Source organism: Helianthus annuus, chromosome 13, assembly GCF_002127325.2.
Source record: "Helianthus annuus cultivar XRQ/B chromosome 13, HanXRQr2.0-SUNRISE, whole genome shotgun sequence".
Classification (NCBI taxonomy): domain Eukaryota; kingdom Viridiplantae; phylum Streptophyta; class Magnoliopsida; order Asterales; family Asteraceae; genus Helianthus; species Helianthus annuus.
Window position 1 is genome coordinate 149,056,428 of NC_035445.2, and position 21,363 is coordinate 149,077,790.

General features: G+C 35.0%; 1 protein-coding gene across 1 annotated transcript; it reads right to left on the reverse strand.

Moving 5' to 3' along the window:
• Positions 1-14,869: 14,869 nt before the first annotated feature.
• On the reverse strand, positions 14,870-17,636 carry LOC110901920 (butyrate--CoA ligase AAE11, peroxisomal). The gene is made up of 2 exons (XM_022148677.2): positions 17,437-17,636; positions 14,870-16,536 (listed from the first exon to the last, which is right to left on the reverse strand). Exons 1-2 carry the CDS (start codon positions 17,632-17,634, stop codon positions 15,073-15,075), a joined length of 1,662 nt encoding a protein of 553 aa, XP_022004369.2. The 5' UTR covers positions 17,635-17,636; the 3' UTR covers positions 14,870-15,072.
• Positions 17,637-21,363: the final 3,727 nt, after the last annotated feature.

Here is a 21,363-nt window from a genome sequence, read left to right on the forward strand (position 1 = left end):
ATAAATTTATTTATTTACTATAGAGTTAAATGTGATTTTAGTCCTGTGGTTTAAGTCATTTTGACAGTTTAGTCCAAATGTTTCATTTTTTACCTGTGGGTTCAAAAAGGTTTTACCGTTGTCATTTTACTCTACGGGTTAACTTCATCCATTTTTCTGTTAAAGAGAAGGGCAATTTGATCATTTTATATGTAATTCTGTTAATTAAAAAGGCAATTCGGCCATATAAAATGATCGAATTGCCCTTCTCATTAACAGAAAAAATGGATGAAGTTAACCAAGTGGACTAAAATGGTAACGGTGAAACCTTTTTGGATCCACAGGCGAAAAATGAAACATTTGGACTAAACTGACAAAATGGCCCAAACCACATGGACTAAAATGACATTTAACTCTTTACTATAACACAAAAACCATGGCAGGGAATAGTGGTTTCCTGGCATTGGTTAAAATGAGCGGCGGCCAATAGTGCCAGGCAGGTCCAGCAAAAGTATGATTTTGCCCCGTTTAAATTTACAGTTTTACTATTAGTTTTGTTTTTTTCCCTCCCAGCCAAATTACAATTCTTCCCTCGGTCTAAATTTACAGTTTTACCATCGTTTTGGTTTTTTTTCCACGTCAAACTAGGATTTTGGCCCCGATGTACAATTACGGTTATGCGATCGTTTTAGTTTTTTTTTTTTTTTTTTTAACAAAACTATGGTAGTGTTTTGTTTTAATTAGTTGACTCGGTGTAATCTTTATTTGTGCCAGATGGCTGCCTGACACACGCTCATTTGTTCTGAAAAAAATACAATTTTTCCTCAATAAAATTATAGTATTTCCATCGTTTTAGTATTTTTTAGCAAAAGTATGGTAGTATTTTGTTTTAATTGGTTGACTCAATGTATTTTTTTGAGATCATGTTATGAGTAGTATGTACAAGTAATCAAAACACAGACGTACATGTTACGAGAGATAAATATTCGATTTAGTGCTTTGCAACGCGAGCGGGGCAAAAACTAGTTAAAAAACGTAATACGTAAGTTACAAGTTTTTTAATTCATTACATAATAAAGATAAAGATCATAGATTATTTACTATTTCCTTTTCATATTAAAAAAAGATGCTTATCCATTTCACTACACTTTTGACTATGTACTTGTTTGACGTCCATACTCATTGTATGTTGGAAGAAGTAAACAAAAGTTTCCAATGTCCGGCACTTCGGTTTTTTTATTCAACATTGCCGTCTATCATCGTAATATACTAATCTATGCATTTGAATATATCATATACATAATTTGTTCATAAAAATATTATTCTTAACGTGGTGTTTTATGGGTCATTTTATCTTTATCATATCACGTAATTGTCATTTCTTGAGAAACAATTTGTTATATGATCAGGGATTAACGATATTGATAGTAACTAGTAAGAGACTAAGATGCTTCACCGAGCTAGCCATGTAAATAAACACGTTAGTTTGTTTAAAATTAACCTAAAGAAAAATAATAATTTAAAATCAACGTGCAAACAAATTACCACTTGTTCAATTTGTCAAAATGTTAAGGATCAGTTTAACCTGTTTTCAACTTTACCCGTCAATCAGTTTAGATAAACTAGTTACATGGATCATGTTTGAGTTATATGGTTTTAAACGTGTTATGTTGATATCTTTTAGTCTTTTATACAAATAGACACAAGTGTTGTTTGGTTTTTCAGTAAAGCTCCGCGCAAGTTCTTCTGTTTGCGCCGCACAGACTACGTGCAGGCATTGCCACGCTCAGACTGTTTGTTTTTTCGAAGACGTTTCATTAAAAAAACGTCTGTGCGAGCTCTTCTAAGGTCTGCAGAGAGTTAAACACCACCACCGCCCATCACCACCACCACCACAGTTCACCACCATCGTCCATCACCCACTACCGTCCACCACCACCGTCCACCGTCCATCACCACTGTCCACCACCCACTACCGTCGATCACCACCACCACCACCGTCCACCACCCACCACCACCGTCTACCACCATCATCGTCCAACACCACCACCCACCACCACCGTTTGTACGCCACCACCAGTTTATTTTAGAAGTCTATATACGTTAAAAAACAATCAACTTTCTTCTTGCAGACTGCAGATGTTTGGTCCACCTCTTCTTCTTCAGATGTGGTCCACAGACTGCAGACATTTTACCTCTTAAAAAACAAACAGCACCATAGACATACAATCCCATAGACATACAATCCTATTTGTGTTCATCAGTTCCCACTAGTCAACCTATTAACCCAACACAAAACACCTAATAAATGCCATTTCAATAGTTACTTATTAGTACAAACATCTAATTATCATATATGTACATATATAGTTATATGGGGAAGGTTCATTTGAGAAGAAATTTAATGTGAGAAGAAAAAGAAGAAAGGGCATAATGGTAAAACATTAAATAGTTTATAACTCCTCCCATTAATTATGTTATCTCTCATTAATAAAACAAAAAAAAACATTTTATCTTACACATTTCAAAATTTATCCTACGTATATCTTACACTTACCGAAATTTACCCTACGCATATATAAATTTATCATACACATTTAAGAATTTATCCTACACATACTAAAATTTATCCTTCACATACTAAAATTTATCCTACACATGTCGAAAATTGTCATTCACCCTAAATTATTTTATCTTGAAAGAGTATATTTAAAATGAGAGTTACAAGTTTAATAAATTAGCTAATTAATTACCATTAGAAATTTACCTATATGCCCTTATTAATAACATTAAATACACATATTAAATAAACTAAAATGGAGCATTTCTATTGGTTTAAAACTTATTCTTTTTACTCTTACAAATTTTTTTTCTCATTTGAACCTTCCACTAGTTATATATGCATATAAACTAAATACATAAAGAGCCTAGCTAGAGTTGAATCATATGATACCAATGTGTAACACCTCGAAATTTTCGTGTCCAATAAATAAATGACACGTGTCAAATACGACAAAAATAATATAAACCCGGATTTAAAGTAAGATATGCGGTAGGATTTTCGGATATGTCGACATGTTAATTTTATACCTCTGAGCGACTCCGTTATTATAAATCCCGAGACCCAAAGCAAAATTGTAAGCACCTAACGTATCTTAATCGGGTCATTAACATTAATCAAAAACATCCAAGTTAATAAAAATGGGTTCTAAGAAATTTATGCAATACTAATGATAAGACATGAGCCCATCCTCTTTTGCAAACCCATATTGCATAATGGGGTAGACATCTGGTCAAGTATGGGTGAAAGGCCAGCCATCAAAATTATTAATTCAAAGTTGACCGTTCAATGCATGAAAGGTTAATTTTTTTTGCCACTGATGATCGCTTGCGGACCGTAAGGGTCATGCCTTACGGACCGTAAGGGGGTGAAGGGGTAAAAGTGTTTCCGCCATAGGCTTACGGACCGCAAGGCCCGTGCCATACGGTCCGTAAGCGATGCCCAGCAACAGAAAGTTGGTTGTTGGCTGTGTTAAACGGTAAAACAATAATGCCAAGATCTTCCAGAGATATGGGCGACCCCTAATCACTCCCTAACACTTTAGGACAGTTGTTGATCATCAAGGAACCCTTGTAGGCCATGTTGTGATGATCCTATGCATCAACATTGCCTATAAAAGGCCACTTTGTGCAAACAAGTTCCTCACACCTTCTTGATCACATCTGGAGCTCAAGAACACTCCCAAGTCTTCTCCTATCTGCATTGGACTTCTGTAAGTCGTTCAATCCTTTGTGGTTTAGTTTTTGCTTAGATTGTAGCTAAAAATCAAACCGTCGTAATTACGGTTTGACTTCGAGATTAGTCCTCAATGGCTCAGTCATATCTCGAATTGAAAGTAGTTATAAGTTGGTATTTATGTGGGTAATAAACCCTTAAAAGGGTTCCCCCTGATCACCACTCTAACTAGTTCAAATGACGAGTCAAACATGCTTAGAAAAAGTCAACAGAAGTACTATTTTGCGAATTACGCATAAATCTGTAATGTGGATGGTATGCAACCTGTTTAAACACTCATAAAACATGATAATAAGTATATTAACTAGTCTAAGCTTGCTTGATCCAGCCATTTGCTATATTGACCCGGTTCGGAGCCGAAAGTCGCAAAAGTTTGACTTTTGCATTGACTTCAGTTCTGACCCGTTAAAGTTTGATTTAGATATGCTTTAGGACTCTCTTAGGACCAGGTTACATGATGGTATAACCCTCTGTGACCGGTTCGTTGTTTGTCCGAGTCTTTTACACATTTTCGTTAAATGCTTAAAAGTTAACCGTAACGCCCTTTTTAAATTAAAAAAAGAATTTCGGACACGTGAACGAATCATAACCTTGGTTACTGATTTCTAAGCATGTCCCTAAAAATTCACGTCAATCCGAGGTCCAGAATAGGAGTTATGCTAAATAGCGCAAATTGCGAAACTTTAGTAATTAAATAGCGCAATTAGCATAACGCCTATCTAAACCCGGATTTCGACACCAAACCTTTTACTCACTGATGTAAAATAATATTTTGGGATTTTTAAAGATTTTTAATTATTTTTAACTTGCTTGTAACCTGCGGTTATGGCAACGGTTCGGTAAATACCGAATATACCCTTTTCGGCCATAACTTGAGTTCTACAAGGTCTTTTGACCCGATTCCAGTTGCTACTGATTTTAAATAATAAATAAAGTGTTTTAGACTTTATAAACTGTTCGGAAAACTCAGATTTCATGTAGAACTCATAAACCTCTTTTATAATCTTTAAAAGACCAAAATACCCCTACGGGGCATAATGTGAACTTAAACTCGTTACGGGCATTATGGAAGGTATCCTACTGATACCACAACCTGTTTAAGGCATATTGACTTAGAAAAACAGTGTAGGACTCTTACGGTTACCCGTTGCGCCTTTTGCGCGCACAGTTCGGCTTATGTAACTAGTTTACATAAATTAGCCGAAACGGGTCAAACCATATTGTTATGACCCCAAAATACAGAGTGTGATTATTATACCCCTATAAAACAAGTCTTCAAACTTGTTGGGTCAAAATCACATTCCATTCCCGGTTTTCGCCTTTCACGCGATTCAGTGTTGTAAAAGTCGCTAGGCGGTCCCTAGTCGGCCGACTGGGGAGTTGGGAGTAATCGGAGTACTCGGAGAGTACTCGGGGAGTACGTGGACATGGTAAATATAAATAAAATTAATTATTATATATTATTTATGTGTTAAAATAAGCATAATTCATGTCAACTGAGTATAATTTAAAATGAAACATGTTTAAAGTTCAAATATTCTGAATACAAGTCCGACTAGTCTGAGTACAAGGCCGAGTAGTCCGAGTACAAGGCCGAGTAGGCCGATTTTGACCGAGTTTGACCGATTAAAAGTCAACAAACCACGTTGACCGCCTAGACCGACTAGGCCGACTAGGCTCCGACTAGGCCGACTAGGCTCCGACTAGGCCGACTAGGCGCCGACTAGGACCGAGTACTCCCGAGGCCGACTAGTTGAGACCGCCTAGGAGGAAGTCGCCAAGGTGGAGGTCCGAGGACCGAGTACTCGCCGAGTACTCGGCCGAGGAATCCGACTTTTGCAACACTGACGCGATTAAACCGTATCTATCCTTTGAAACCGACCGGTCTAAGCTACGGCAAATATAAAGACCCGTTAGGATTCTAATAGGTTATTTTAAACCTTCGTTCCAGAATAGGAGACCAGTAAAAGCTATATGTGATTTATTCAATTAAGGATTATACTTGCAAAGGTAAATACTTTTAACTTATTTTCCGTTATACGGGCTTGGGTTACGGTATCTAAAATACCGCTTGGTCGGGCAATTGACCCCAACTCATTAGTAGTTGAGTATTATAAATGTGATCCGTTTAAAAACTTGTTTTGTTGGCTTAACGCCTTTGGGGGCTTAATGACCATGTCCCGGATATCCTTGGCAGCATTTACGAATGGCCACGACCTTGACATCCCGGTGTAGGCGTACACCCGGCATTATGTCCATAACTATAAAAGTGTAGCCGTTGGTTACCCGCCACGGTTTTATACTATGTGGTGTGTCTATTAAACTTTAACCCGGCACGACCCGGGCGACCGAACGCATAGTTGTAACAACTCTCACCAAAACTATTATTTCTTATTATATTTTGTCCAATAGGAAACCCTAATTGAGACCCCCAAGTGATACTGCATGACCCCTAAAATTTTCAGAACAATCGGAATCAGGATCAGGGCCCCTAAAACTCAAGGGGGGTATTTCCTAGTTAGTATTATCCAAACTGTTTTCGATAGAAATTGAATTTTAACGAACCGTCGACTCACCCAAGCTACTGAGACGCGTGGCTACCTCATATTAAAAGTGACCTCTCGCGCCACGCGCCAGGACCAGGTTTCCCTGTCGTGACACGCGAGGGAGGACATTTTTCAGCTATAAATAGGGGGCAGTGGCACTTGAAGTTTGCCGTTAATTCGACGTAAAAACTCAAAATATACACAGAGATATCGTTCGTTTACCACACAACACACACCGATCACGAAACGTTGTCGCAATCAGGGTAATAACTCGATCGCTATTACGATTCATTTCCAGGATCAATATATCCAAAGAATGTCTAAGTGCCGCCCATATTGGGTTATGCTTTGTCGTTTGTCGATAATTCGATAAATGAGTTGAAGCATTATACTTTGTCGTTTGTCGATAATTCGATAAATGAGTTGAAGTATTATACTTTGTCGTTTGTCGTTAATACGATAAATGAGTTGAAGTATTGCACTTTGTCATTCATTGTGAGAATTTGATTCCGTAAGTTATCGTAAAAGCTGTATTGATCATTAACCCGGTTTTGTGTGCATCCTTTCCTAAATTAGGATTATTAGTCTTAATACACTTACAATCAAAGTAGATGCTAATTCTCAGAAGAATCTGAACCATGAAGCTTGTTAATTCAAATACTGCATGCTGATGAGTGAGTCATTCTCTTTTTATCAACTGTTTTACAATACTCCAAATCATTTTTCAGAGTTATAATTACAGTGATTAAGTTTATGTAATCACCAAATTACAGCCGGTATGTGGGGTATTGTGCACAGTATTGTTATTATTGTTTCCTTCACATTAGGTGGGCGAGCCTAATTGTGACATACGTCACTCATTGGGACAGCCAATGGTGATATGACCACAGTCACAGAGCTGGTCTGTGACAAATACCTATTCTTGAAAGTTGGTTGATAATAAACATATGTAAAAACTCTTAATACTGTGAATTATAACAAATGTGTCGTTTTTAGTAAAATGAATGAACTCACTCAGTATTTTCCGCTGACAAAACCTTTTTAAAACGCGTTTCAGGTAATTATAGTAGATTGGAGTAAGGATTGGATCCGGCACTAAAAGACTTCAAGAAGTGGCTTATTTTATTAATTAAATCAAATTAAGAAATATTGTTTTTATTAAAAAGCTACCTTTGAAACAATGGAATTTATTCCATCCATTTAAATAAAATCCGGTGTTTCAAAACTCTGATATTTTTCCTAACTCACGGTCCTGATGAAATTTCCGCTGCAATGTTTTTCAAAATAATCACCGGTACCGCTGGACTGCTCGCGGCTTCCGATTCCGACCAGGATGGGATCGGGGGTCGTGACAGAAGGTGGTATCAGAGCTAAGCCACTACTTTAAGCCTATAAAGTGTTGTAATAACAATACTTAAGCTTAAATAAAAGAGTTAGGAGATTGTTATTAACTGGTAGCACATCTGATAGAATTTAGACTTAAACATAAGAAAAGATGCCTTAGTATAAGCTAAGCCACTTGTTTACGCAAATAGGTGTTATAATAATACCTAAGCTTAAACAGAAAGTTAAAAACTTAATATTATCTAATAACATTCTGAATGATATTTAGACTTGAACTTAAGAATTTTGCCTTAAAATAAACTTTAAGGTAAAATTACTTATATAAGTATAATGTAATGGATACTGGTATGTCATAAGAATAACGGTTAGCAGGCAATAGCACTTAATTGCTATTTATTCTTGCTTATTGATATTATTTGGTCTAGAATAAGATATGTTATGGGAATACAAATTTCCTTGATTCTGGATAAAAGTCCTAATAAAAGAGACACTTTTAAAATCTTGAAAAGATACTATTTATGGGAAATAGAAAATTTTCTCCGGCAAAACTGGGTATAGAGTAGCAGACTCTCCAGCTTGTCCGGATATACTGAGATTACCTCTCCGGCGCGAACCGGGTAAGATGGGGTATATAAAATGTGAAACAAGTGACAAGATTTCCCTAAATAAGTATCATGGCCTGATATCAGACTTGTTTTTGGAAATAAGAATCTGTTAAATACATTAACCTTATAAAGGGTATGTATATTACAGCATGTGAAATATATGATTATATAGATATGTATATCTATAAGAAATTTCAAAAGCCATAACAATTGATAATTAGGGATAAAGCACAAGTATATGTGTCAATAATAAATTTAGATTCCTTTATCAAGAATCTCTTACCTATATCGATATCAAACATTATTTTGTTTGATCATCTACCTCGTAACTCGAGCAACAATAATAAATGGAAACCCATTAAGTTGGGACACCATCAAAAATATAAAAATTACCAAAACGTTACCATAAATTATTAACGCCATAAATTGTGAACGCAAGTAAGAAGCATGTCAAGTTGTGCTAAGGCACAAGAAAATACATGAAACTTAAAATTATACGTCCACAAAGGTCGAAGTTTATCACACACAACTTCCAAGGCAAGACCTTTGAAAAATATAAATTAGGCACGATGACACCAATATTAATTCCGTCGGTAAAAGTACTACAAATCAAAAAAGCGGTATTTTGCCACATGATCTTACAAAACAATCAAAATCTCGCTGAGGTACGTTGGAACAATATTTCACAAACATCGGTACATAGTTTAACCTGAGTCATAATTATTAGTACTACAAAAGAAGTCATAAAGTTTTGCACATTCCCTATTTCATTTCACTTCATTCGGCATTCTCTGATAATGTCATTAAACAAATAAGTTATCACACGAAATTCTAGATGAAGCTCTTATATTTCTTTCGTTGCAATTCTGACTTCTGCCTATAAAGAGTTGACTTTCGTGTTTTCCACTTCTTTTAATGGTAATCATACCATGAGGATTTCTTTCATAGCAGCAAATATTGATCCATTTCATTTCTTGGTAAATCCACACGTTACACATGCACTGTTTGTTGCGCATATGGTTCATTTGAGTTATGAAAACCATAGGAGGGCAACATTCCAATTTGTTATTTTATCAAAAGTTCAAATATCATTTCACTATACTTGATCTTTGCATTATAAACCGCGTTTTTACAAAGCAATGACTCTCTAATATCGAAGCAATGAGTTTCTCGAAAAACTCGAGTTTCTTTTGAAAGGTATACATGGTTTTGTTGTGATCATGTCGAACTTTCTTATTCAAACTCGGTTTATTCAAAATCAGTTAACTTGCTCGCAATACATATTCCATTCAAAGTCCCATATGATGAATTGCAACCATCATATTCAAAATAATCCCAACAAGCACTTCAATTTTCTTGAACTATAACATGCTTGTTGGTCTTCAACTTCATTGAATCATTTTCTTTAAATCACGATCACCTTGTGGTGATGTTTTCACAAAATCTGAAGCTTGCGCTAATCTCAGATTAATTATTTAGTTATTTACTTATTTTGAATCCGCTTTGTTGATTTATTCTATACAAACAATCTTAACACAATTATGTGCTAAGATAAGGATACCCCATTTCATGTCCTATTTCTGTGTATCTCTTAAATAGTTCTTACAGCATCAATCGAGCCTTTCGTGATATTTATTATCATCATTGATCGAAAAACATTATATAAATTTAAAATATAAATTTTATTTATTTTATATGGAAACTTACATAAGTAATTACCTAATTCATAATATAGTATTACTATATTTAAAATTCTTGTTAAAACCATTGAGGTGCAGAATTTATATTTTACATATAAAATTATGTTTGTGGTATACTCTCATTTTAGTTTTATTTAGTTATTTATTATTGGTAATTCATATTAATTTTATTATTAGTAATACTATTAATAGTGATAGTGTTAGTATTATACTAGGGTTATTGTCAAAGACGGGTATTGGATAGCCTAGCCTTAGTTAGGCATGGACTGATCACCTATGCTTAAACAAGGCAGCACTAACCAATATCCAACCATGATAATAACTATTTACTATATATAAATTAAGTAATCATACTTAGTTAGTAAATTTCAATTACATGTAAAAATATTTTTATATTATATATAGAAATATATATACTTCGTACTGTAAAGAGAAAATATATTTTCATAAAAATAATTAAAGGGACGAACAAAATTATCTAAATAATTGTCTAAGCAGTTATGAACAAAACATATTATAAATAAATAATCATCTTAATTAATATTTCACAACTATTAAATACTTACAGAAATATTCTTTTATAATATATACATATTAAAATATCAAATGTCATTTACGCAACCCAATATTTAAGTATGCTTGATATTAGAATAAACATTTATTATTTTACTTTTATGATTTAAAATACCCTATTATAAAATCTTATAGTTAAACATACTTGATTTAAAAAAAAAAAAATCATGAATTCTAGAATATTGGGTAAACCTATTTATAAAACATATATCATAATTTTATCAAAACTATTACGGGTTTTTGATATTTTAAACCTATCTATATTTATGTATTATTCTACTTTATGATAACATAAAAGGAAAAGATATTTAGTAAATCAAAATATCACCTATCTTTAAATCAAATATTTTGATTAAAATCATCTGAATACAATTGTGTATTAAGACAAAAATACTCTAACTTCATTATCTTTTCATGTATTCTTATAAATCACCCATCTCAGCACATTGATTTTCTCATATCATAATTCAATATTTGACGAATCATTTTCATGTTTTCATTCCATTTTGAACCGGTCAATCTTAAGTCTTCCTTAGGTACCAATCAAGGTAAGTTTTCTTCTGACAAAGAATTTTACTAATTCCAAAAAGTTCTTCACATTCATTTTAAGAATCTATAGATCATATATCTTTTGGCTTAAACCCAATCACCTTGAAAAACTATACCATTTCATCTCATTCGTTTGAACATTTCATCTTTTGAAATATCTAGATTCGCTTCCTTGAAACTCACAATTTCAAAAACGGTGAATTTATTCGGTCATCATTATTGAATTCTTTCAATCATTACAAACACTTTGTAGCATCCGAATAGAGCTGTAACCTGTGTTAAACCCTATTCATTCGTTTGATTTGTCATATTCTTGGTACAATTATGTACTTAGATTACAATACACTAAATCCTGTTGTCCAGTACCATTTAAGTAAACGATATTGATTTTCAAATAATCATTAACAAATCATTTTCCATACTTCCATTCACAAATAAATATCTATCCATTCAGAATCTCCCTCAATTGATCAAAGTAAGTTCATTTCGAATATTAAATCCAATTGTTTCTATAAATCATTTTTGATTTTAAATTTTCATACCCCTCAGAATATCATTTGATTCCATTCCACGCTACATTATTCCTCTTAATTAAGAAACATAACCCCAAGAAAATATCATAGTTCAAATCTCGAGGACGAGATTTTTATTAAGGTGGGGAGTGTGTAACAACTCTCACCAAAACTATTATTTCTTATTATATTTTGTCCAATAGGAAACCCTAATTGAGACCCCCAAGTGATACTGCATGACCCCTAAAATTTTCAGAACAATCGGAATCAGGATCAGGGCCCCTAAAACTCAAGGGGGGTATTTCCTAGTTAGTATTATCCAAACTGTTTTCGATAGAAATTGAATTTTAACGAACCGTCGACTCACCCAAGCTACTGAGACGCGTGGCTACCTCATATTAAAAGTGACCTCTCGCGCCACGCGCCAGGACCAGGTTTCCCTGTCGTGACACGCGAGGGAGGACATTTTTCAGCTATAAATAGGGGGCAGTGGCACTTGAAGTTTGCCGTTAATTCGACGTAAAAACTCAAAATATACACAGAGATATCGTTCGTTTACCACACAACACACACCGATCACGAAACGCTGTCGCAATCAGGGTAATAACTCGATCGCTATTACGATTCATTTCCAGGATCAATATATCCAAAGAATGTCTAAGTGCCGCCCATATTGGGTTATGCTTTGTCGTTTGTCGATAATTCGATAAATGAGTTGAAGCATTATACTTTGTCGTTTGTCGATAATTCGATAAATGAGTTGAAGTATTATACTTTGTCGTTTGTCGTTAATACGATAAATGAGTTGAAGTATTGCACTTTGTCATTCATTGTGAGAATTTGATTCCGTAAGTTATCGTAAAAGCTGTATTGATCATTAACCCGGTTTTGTGTGCATCCTTTCCTAAATTAGGATTATTAGTCTTAATACACTTACAATCAAAGTAGATGCTAATTCTCAGAAGAATCTGAACCATGAAGCTTGTTAATTCAAATACTGCATGCTGATGAGTGAGTCATTCTCTTTTTATCAACTGTTTTACAATACTCCAAATCATTTTTCAGAGTTATAATTACAGTGATTAAGTTTATGTAATCACCAAATTACAGCCGGTATGTGGGGTATTGTGCACAGTATTGTTATTATTGTTTCCTTCACATTAGGTGGGCGAGCCTAATTGTGACATACGTCACTCATTGGGACAGCCAATGGTGATATGACCACAGTCACAGAGCTGGTCTGTGACAAATACCTATTCTTGAAAGTTGGTTGATAATAAACATATGTAAAAACTCTTAATACTGTGAATTATAACAAATGTGTCGTTTTTAGTAAAATGAATGAACTCACTCAGTATTTTCCGCTGACAAAACCTTTTTAAAACGCGTTTCAGGTAATTATAGTAGATTGGAGTAAGGATTGGATCCGGCACTAAAAGACTTCAAGAAGTGGCTTATTTTATTAATTAAATCAAATTAAGAAATATTGTTTTTATTAAAAAGCTACCTTTGAAACAATGGAATTTATTCCATCCATTTAAATAAAATCCGGTGTTTCAAAACTCTGATATTTTTCCTAACTCACGGTCCTGATGAAATTTCCGCTGCAATGTTTTTCAAAATAATCACCGGTACCGCTGGACTGCTCGCGGCTTCCGATTCCGACCAGGATGGGATCGGGGGTCGTGACAATAGTAACTTGTAATTCTTTACAAGATTTAATTATAAATTATCCCAAGTTATAAAGAGTTTGTGCTTTGAGCATTTAAACCAATTTTATTAAACATTTTTACAAAAGTGTCAGTTGAATGTATTTACCAGTGTAAACTGACGTATTTTCCCCAAAAAGACTAAATGCAGGTACTATGCGTAATTGGCTGGGATTTCTCCTTAGCATCACTAGAAGTCTCGCAAGCTTAAGATGCCTGAAGTCTGTTGAACAATACTTTTGTTATTTATTATTTGATCCCCTGTGGATTATTTTTTCAACAATGGTGATACATTGATATTACACTTGACGTTGAAATATATTATCTTTATGCTTACGCTGTGCATTCATATAATTGTGTGGTTTGATTATATTGTTGCCAACTACGTCACGGTAATCCCTCACCGGACCCACCGGTGAGACACGTGAAAATCAGGGTGTGACACAATGAGATTTTGCAAACTAACGTTTGCAACATATTGGGCTGATGCCAATATTGATATCATGGGTGGCTCAATGAGCTTCTCAATAAAGCAAGGGCTTTAATAAAAAAATAAAATGGGTTTGTTTCACAAGAATAATTAATTTGTTTTTTGTTGTATTATCAATCTGACTAGGTTATAAACTTGAGGGACTTGGATGGCGACTGACGAATTTTAATTTCAGAAATTATGACATTTAACTTTTTTTCAATTCGTGGGTTGTTTAGATGATTTGAACCCTCTACCTATAGGATAGAGGGGAGACACTTTACCATCACACCATGTTTCTAGGAGACACAAAACAACTTAATTAAGATAACTTTAAACCATTAACAAATTTCGTCACTTTAATAATATAATATAATATAATGTGTTTATTTCCATCTACATCATCGATAAATTGCTAAAAAAGTTTGTTAAAAATTAATCTTTTCGAAGTTCAATATGGCGTCGCCGCAATGCACAATAACTGACACTAGTTATATGACAAAATGAAGAGAAATCGTCGACTTGATTATTTTGTACTTTGTGTTATTATCATTACTATGATATATTTTTATTATTACTATTACTACTCATTTTGTACTTTATATTGTTATTTCTGTCGTTTTACCTTATATAAATATTTCTAGACTTTTTACTGGATGCTATTCCAACTCCAAGTTTTACAATTATATGGAAGAGACGAAGATGTGTCGGAAGGATTGGGCTTCGCCCAGGTAACTGTGGGATTCGATATCGTTTAGGCTTACAGGACGGGGAGGTTGAGATGGTGGTTCCGGCAACAACGGATGGCGGTTGTTTTTTGTTGGGGTTGATGTTAGAGAAATCGAGAGGTGGTGACTGGTGAGAGAAGAGAATGGGTCCTAAAAGGGGGTTGGTGCCCGGTCAATGTGTAAGTTTTTTTACAAGTAGGTAAAAAAAACCATATTGTCTTCATGTGAAAGACAGTAGTTTAGATTTAACATTAAAAATTAACTGAGTTAAGACAAATGGATATAGAAATATAGCGTAAATAGAAATTAAAATATAAAAGAGCTTATTCTCTTTAATCATAAATCCTGATGCAACATCGTTTCGGATCAAGAAGCTAGTGTGTTTTATCAAAGAGCTTATTCTCTTTAATAGTAAAAAACATTTAGCATGTTCTCTTTAATACTATCACATAAAAACGAATATACAAAATCGTGACATTACAAGTATAGTTGTTTCTTGATTATAATTTATAAGGGTGCGTCTTGTTACAAAGTATGATTAAATAATTTTTTTTCACAAAAGTTATCTTGTGTAGAAGTATCTCGCGACTTTCCGAAGTTCGTGCTTAAGGATTTTACCGGTTGATGTTTTTGGTAGTCTTTTCACAAACTCTACCTTCTTAGGAACCATAAATCTTGGCATATTGTTCTTGCAATATGCCAAGATTTCTTGTTCAGTTGCTTCACATGTGTTTTTCAACACAACGAAAGCACAAGGGCTCTCGCCCCACCGTGGATGTGGCATGGCCACAACGGCGGCTTCAAGTACCGCGTGGTGCTTAAATAAAACCGACTCGACTTCCAAGCTACTTATATTCTCTCCTCCTGAAATGATGACATCTTTCAACCTATCCTTGATTTCTATGTATCCGTCCGGATGGATAACTCCGACATCACCAGTTAAGAACCATCCGTCTCGGAAGGCTTTCGCATTTTCCTCGTCATCGTTTAAGTACCCCTTCATGATGCTACTTCCCCGAAGCACGATCTCACCCATCGTCTTCCCATCACGCGGAACACTCTCCATTGTTTTCGTGTCCTTAACATCCACATCCGAAAGTGAGAGTATACTCACACCCTGACGAGCCTTCAATCTAGATTGATGTCTTCTAGGTAGCTCATTCCATCTGGACCACCACTCGCACACAAGTGCCGGTCCAGTGGCCTCAGTGAGGCCATAAGCATGAGTTATCTCGAACCCAAACTCTTCCATTTTTTCGAGAAGCGCCGCAGGAGGCGGCGCTCCACCCGTGAGTATCTTAACCTTAGAAGAGGCTAAATCACGACGCTCGTGTGATTTAGCCTCTAAAAGAATGTTCAACACCACCGGTGCACAACACATGTGAGTCACCTTATAATTCGCAATACTTTTGTACATTTCATCCGCAGTGGTGTGGCGGATCAGCACATTTGTGCCACCTCGAGCCGCCACACCCCAAGTAAACGTCCACCCGTTGCAATGGAACATCGGTAGGGACCACAAGTACACCGGTTCGGTGCCCATCTCCCACCCTTGAATCAAGCTCACTGTGCTCAAATAAGCCGCACGGTGAGAACTAACCACCCCTTTGGGGGCCGAGGTGGTCCCAGAAGTATAACTCAACGCGATCGCATCCCATTCGTCTTCAACGTCTTCGCCTTTGTATTGTGGGTTACCATCTTGAACGAGTTGTTCGTACTCTAACTTGTTGTCTAGGCGGACCCCGGTGGGGTTTTTGATGTCGTCGATCACGATAACCATTGGCATTGTTGGTTGGTTTGAAGTGTTGTTGTCTACGCGCTCTGACATTAATAATCGGAGCCCTTGAGATGCTAGCGGGACAAACTCATAGTCGACGAAGAAGAGCTTTGCTTCGGAATGGCGGAGAATCGTGGCTATGTTTTTAGCGTCTAGCCTCGTGTTCATTGCGTTAAGCACGGCCCCGGCCATTGGAACCGCGAAATGCATCTCGTATAGTGCTGGAACGTTTGGTGCGAGTACGGATACCTATTGGATTAACGAAACCAAAAAATAAGAGGGAGGGTTTATAGGTTTACCAAAAAATGTAGTCTTTAAGAATACATCATTTTGATTACAAATATATATTTTTTTTTTCAAAATAAAAAGAAAGAAAACTTGGTTGAAAATTATCCTATTTAGTTTAGGTTCATACAACAAAAAATAATAAAAAACCCAGTTCTCATTTAACTCAACTAAAGCCCAATAAAGTTCTAAAATTTAAACTCGTTTAAAAAACACAAAAGCTGAAAGTCTAAAAATTAAAGGGGTGGCAAATTGGCGAAGGGACGATAATCGTTTGAGAGTCCATTTTTAGGGACCCGTCTTATTCTACTCTCCCAGGGCCAATAAATCTTAGTGATCGATTCTCAACGACGACCCTAGTGGAAAGGTTGTTACTTGAGGATTCAAGGACGACATGATGCTTAGAAGTATAGTCAATGACGAGAGTGAGTTTGATGGCGTGTAGGTATAATCTCACAATGCTTAGCATTTTGATAACACTCTGGGCAGTGGCGGATCTAGAAAACTTTCATAGGGGTAACGTCTTAAAAGAAAGGGGTAACAAAATCGAAAAAACGTTAAAAATTTGTCAAATTTTTCTAAAATTTACACTACCGCCGGATCGTCAAGGGGTAGCGGAGGCTACCCCTTCTTATATGGTACCTCCGCCACTGACTCTGGGGTCAGCACTCCCGGATTTCGCTATCGTCTCACAATGTAGACTACAACTGTGTGTCGCGTAATCCTTGTAATCAATGTTGAACACAAGTATATTTTATAAAAAAAAAAAATCTGGTGTTTTATATCCAATGAAAAGTATGCATTTATATTTTTAGTCTGTTGACACTAAGTGGTCACTATATGTTAGGAAAACAAGAAACTTACAACATCATTCTTGACAACATTAAGCGATCGGAGAGAATACGCTAGACGGCAACATCGCTCATATGTTTGGCTCCAGTTGTAGTGAACTCCGTTGTATATGACTGAAGTGCGGTCCGAATAAACCGCGGAGGCCCTCTTGATAAAAGTGAGTGGTGTAAGAGGGACATAGTTTGCTAAACATTTTGCAAGTCTATTCATAATACTTCAACAACACACACGTTTGGTTGCAAAAACCTTGTTTGTGGCTTGTTTGTATATATACGGATATGGATATACGGTCCGAATCTGCTCCGAACAAACAATGTTTCTCTTACCGATCAAGATAAAACACGTGTCATGTGTTTAAAACTTATGGAATCTGACGGCAACGAAGTGATTGACGGTATCATTTGCAAAAAACGAAAAAACAACAACATATGTTAAACAATAAAAAACGAAAAAACAACAACATAAGTTAAACAATTATTTTATTGTTTTATGTTTTAGAGCATTAGAGAGAGAATCATAAAAAAAACCTACATTTAAATGAGAAAACTAGAAAACTAACTAAAAATTTTTTAAAAAAGCTAAAAAACGTACCATTTTTTTTTTAAATTTTTTTATAAAAAATCGCTATTTTATATATATAAAAAAAATTTGTTGTACTGCACATGTACATTATGTGTGCACTACACATGTGCACTATATCCGTAATAGTGCACATGCGTAATACGACAAAAAAAAATTATTTTTTTTTGAAAATTTTTTCCATGCATAAAATATAGCGATTTTTTATAAAAAAATGTAAAAAAAATTGGTATGTTTTTTAGGCTTTTTTTAATTAGTTTTTTGGTTTTCTCATTTAAACTAGTTTTCTGATGATCCATCCCCTAGAGCATTATATCCTACCATCAAATCTACTCTATAATCACATTAAAAACCATCATATTTCTGGCTTTTTTTAATTAAATAATATTAATTTTTTTTTTACTTTTATCATTTTTTTAACGGCAAGGTGTCACAAAGGTGCGAGACACCCCACACCCCCCCCCCCCAATTGGGGAGGCCCATCGCCCCTCTCCGGCCAGACGTGAGTGTCTTAACCGTGCCTCAGCTGGCATCAGAGAGTGACCGGCGTTCAGGGAAAAAACCCCACAGGTACCTCGGCCTGGATCAAGGCTTCACGAGTTGAGAGCCGCCACAGAGGGGAATAAACCGCTTTAAGTGGGGATCGAACTCGGGTACCACGGGTAAAAACCCAGGTGCATCAACCAGTTATCTTACATCTACCCGCAACCAATTCTAAAATATATTAAAAAAATTATAGAAGAAGAATAATTTTCCCGAATATACAAATGAACAATAATATTTTCCCTCTCATTCACTCAGAACCACTTATAACAGGAAACAACTCTCACGTAATATAAGGGAAGGGACGTGAATGCTCGATTTAATATTGTTTATTTTTTTATAAACAATTATTGAACTTAGTTGTAATTTAGAGATTTGCATATGTCAAGTTTATAATAGTTGTGTTTAAAATATATATATGTTGTCAATACCATAAGTGAAAAGACAAAACTTTACCTTAAAATCTCTCTGCACAGTCACTATCTGTCGGATCCTTCTTCATCCTTCTGCCGGCACAAAAATCTCTATATCCTTGGCTTGTACTCATTAGACTACTCGGTATGGTTGATAGAGGATGGGCTTCCACGTCAGCACCATGTAGGATGGGTGTAAAGATAAGGCAAAGAGGATGGAACTAAGGAAATGAGGAATGGACCTAAAATATATATGTATATGTTGTATGTATATGTGTGTGTGAGAAGAAGAGGCACAAAATTTTATCCTTATGCGCCCATCCTCAACGTCCCACCCCTGACGTTCACGACGCTGACGAGCCACCCGGAATGGTGTTTGGTGGGAGCGTCGTCGGGCGTCGCCGGGCCTGGATGACCCCACACCAAGTGGCCTTAGAGTTCTATCTATAGAGGTTTGGTTTCTGACTAGTTTTTCAAGTCTGAGCTTGACTTGTTATTGTTTATTAATCATCTAATTATTTTATTTATATTTTTAAAATTATTTACATATATATGATTATAATTGTAGGGTTAGGTTTTGGTATAATTGAGTCTTAACATACAAATTGAGTTTAACATGAGAAGTGAAGGAGGAAAATTTTTTCCCATCTAATCAAACATGTATTTTAGTCCTAGAATTTTTTTTAAATGTTTTTTTTACACTAGTAGAGTAATTATGTAATTACTCTTGCATAATTACTCTACTAGTTTTTTTTTACATCTTGCAATTAAACATTAAATATAAGTAGTTGAAAAAAAAAAGAAAGAAAGAAAACCTTGCTTCAGTTCTCATTTTAAGACCATTTTGTATGTTAACACTCATTTGTATTTGATCCTTACACTATAATTATATATATATATATATATATATATATATATATATATATATATATATTATAATATACATTACTTTGTTATTTTTATCATAATTTTATACATAATAATAAGTATTATACAAATATATCTTTAATACAGTAAACACAAATTATATAACCAAGACTCATTTAAGCTTGCGAGCCGGCTCGAGCTCGATGTGTGAAGCTCGGGCCCTTTTATTAAATGAGCCTTAATAAAAGTAACGGCAAGTTTAAGCTCGGCTCCAGTTGAGTTTTTCACGACCCGGTCTTGAGTAGCTCAACAAGTACGGGTGGGCTACAACTGTATAGACATGTGAGATGTATATAGTCATGAGATACAATACTTTTTGGTCATGTATCTATTTTTGCCCGCTTATCATATTATATTTATTCTGAAAATTAGAGAGTCTTGCCAGTATTTACATAAACAAAATTATAAAAAGTGAAGAAAAATATACAAATATCATGAATATCTTTTAAGATATTGACCAAGTTTTTAAGAAACATGATTGCGTACATGCAAATTCATGAAAAATGACGTAAATATGTAAAATGAACACATCATTACGATACTTTACTAATAAGTGTAGCGAAGTGAATTCCGTGTAACAATGGTTTTAAAATCATGGAGGGGTGATGCACCGGTAGGAACATGATTCCCCTCTCTCTCAAGTTTGAATCTTGTTTACGCTATTTTTCTATCATAACCTCTTGAATGTCACATGCTCATTAAATTTAAATGCAAATTAAAAGCGTAATAGATGTTTTGTTTTTCAAATGCGTGACATTTGTTGACAAATATAGTTGATGAAATAACTAACGTAACAGGCATGGATATTTTACTAGGAACACATGCGACCATGTAATAAGTTATTACGAAAGATGAAACCGGTTGAAAATCTCTTTCTCGATGTACATGAACGAGTGAACTCTATCTCGTTTGTGAGTAAAAATTGGTTAGTGTAGGCTTGTTTAAAATCGTTTTCGTATTTTCCCATTAAATAATTTAAAAACCGTTATTCCTTTTTAAATTATTTAATGGGAAAATAATTAATACACTGTTTAAAATAAGGAAAAATTACAAGTTTTGTCCTTTATCTTTATACCATTTTTCAGGCTGTATCCTTTTTAATGAATGTTGATGGGCGGTGTCTTTTACTATGTATTTTGTTGCAAGTTTAGTCCTTTATACCCAACCCAGTTAAAAAACACTGTTAATTGTTGACAGGCGGTGTCCTTTACTAGGTATTTTGTTGCAAGTTTAGTCCTTTACACCCAACAATTAACAAGGTTTTTTAACTGAGTTGGGTGTAAAGGACTAAAATTGCAACAAAATACCTAGTAAAAGACACCGTCTGTCAACATTCGTTAAAAGGACACCGTCTAAAAAGTGGTATAAAGATAAAGAACAAAACTTGTAATTTTTCCTAAAAATAATTTAAAAACCGTTATTCTCTTTCTGATGTACCCTATAAATCAATACACTATATACCTAATCTAATAAACCG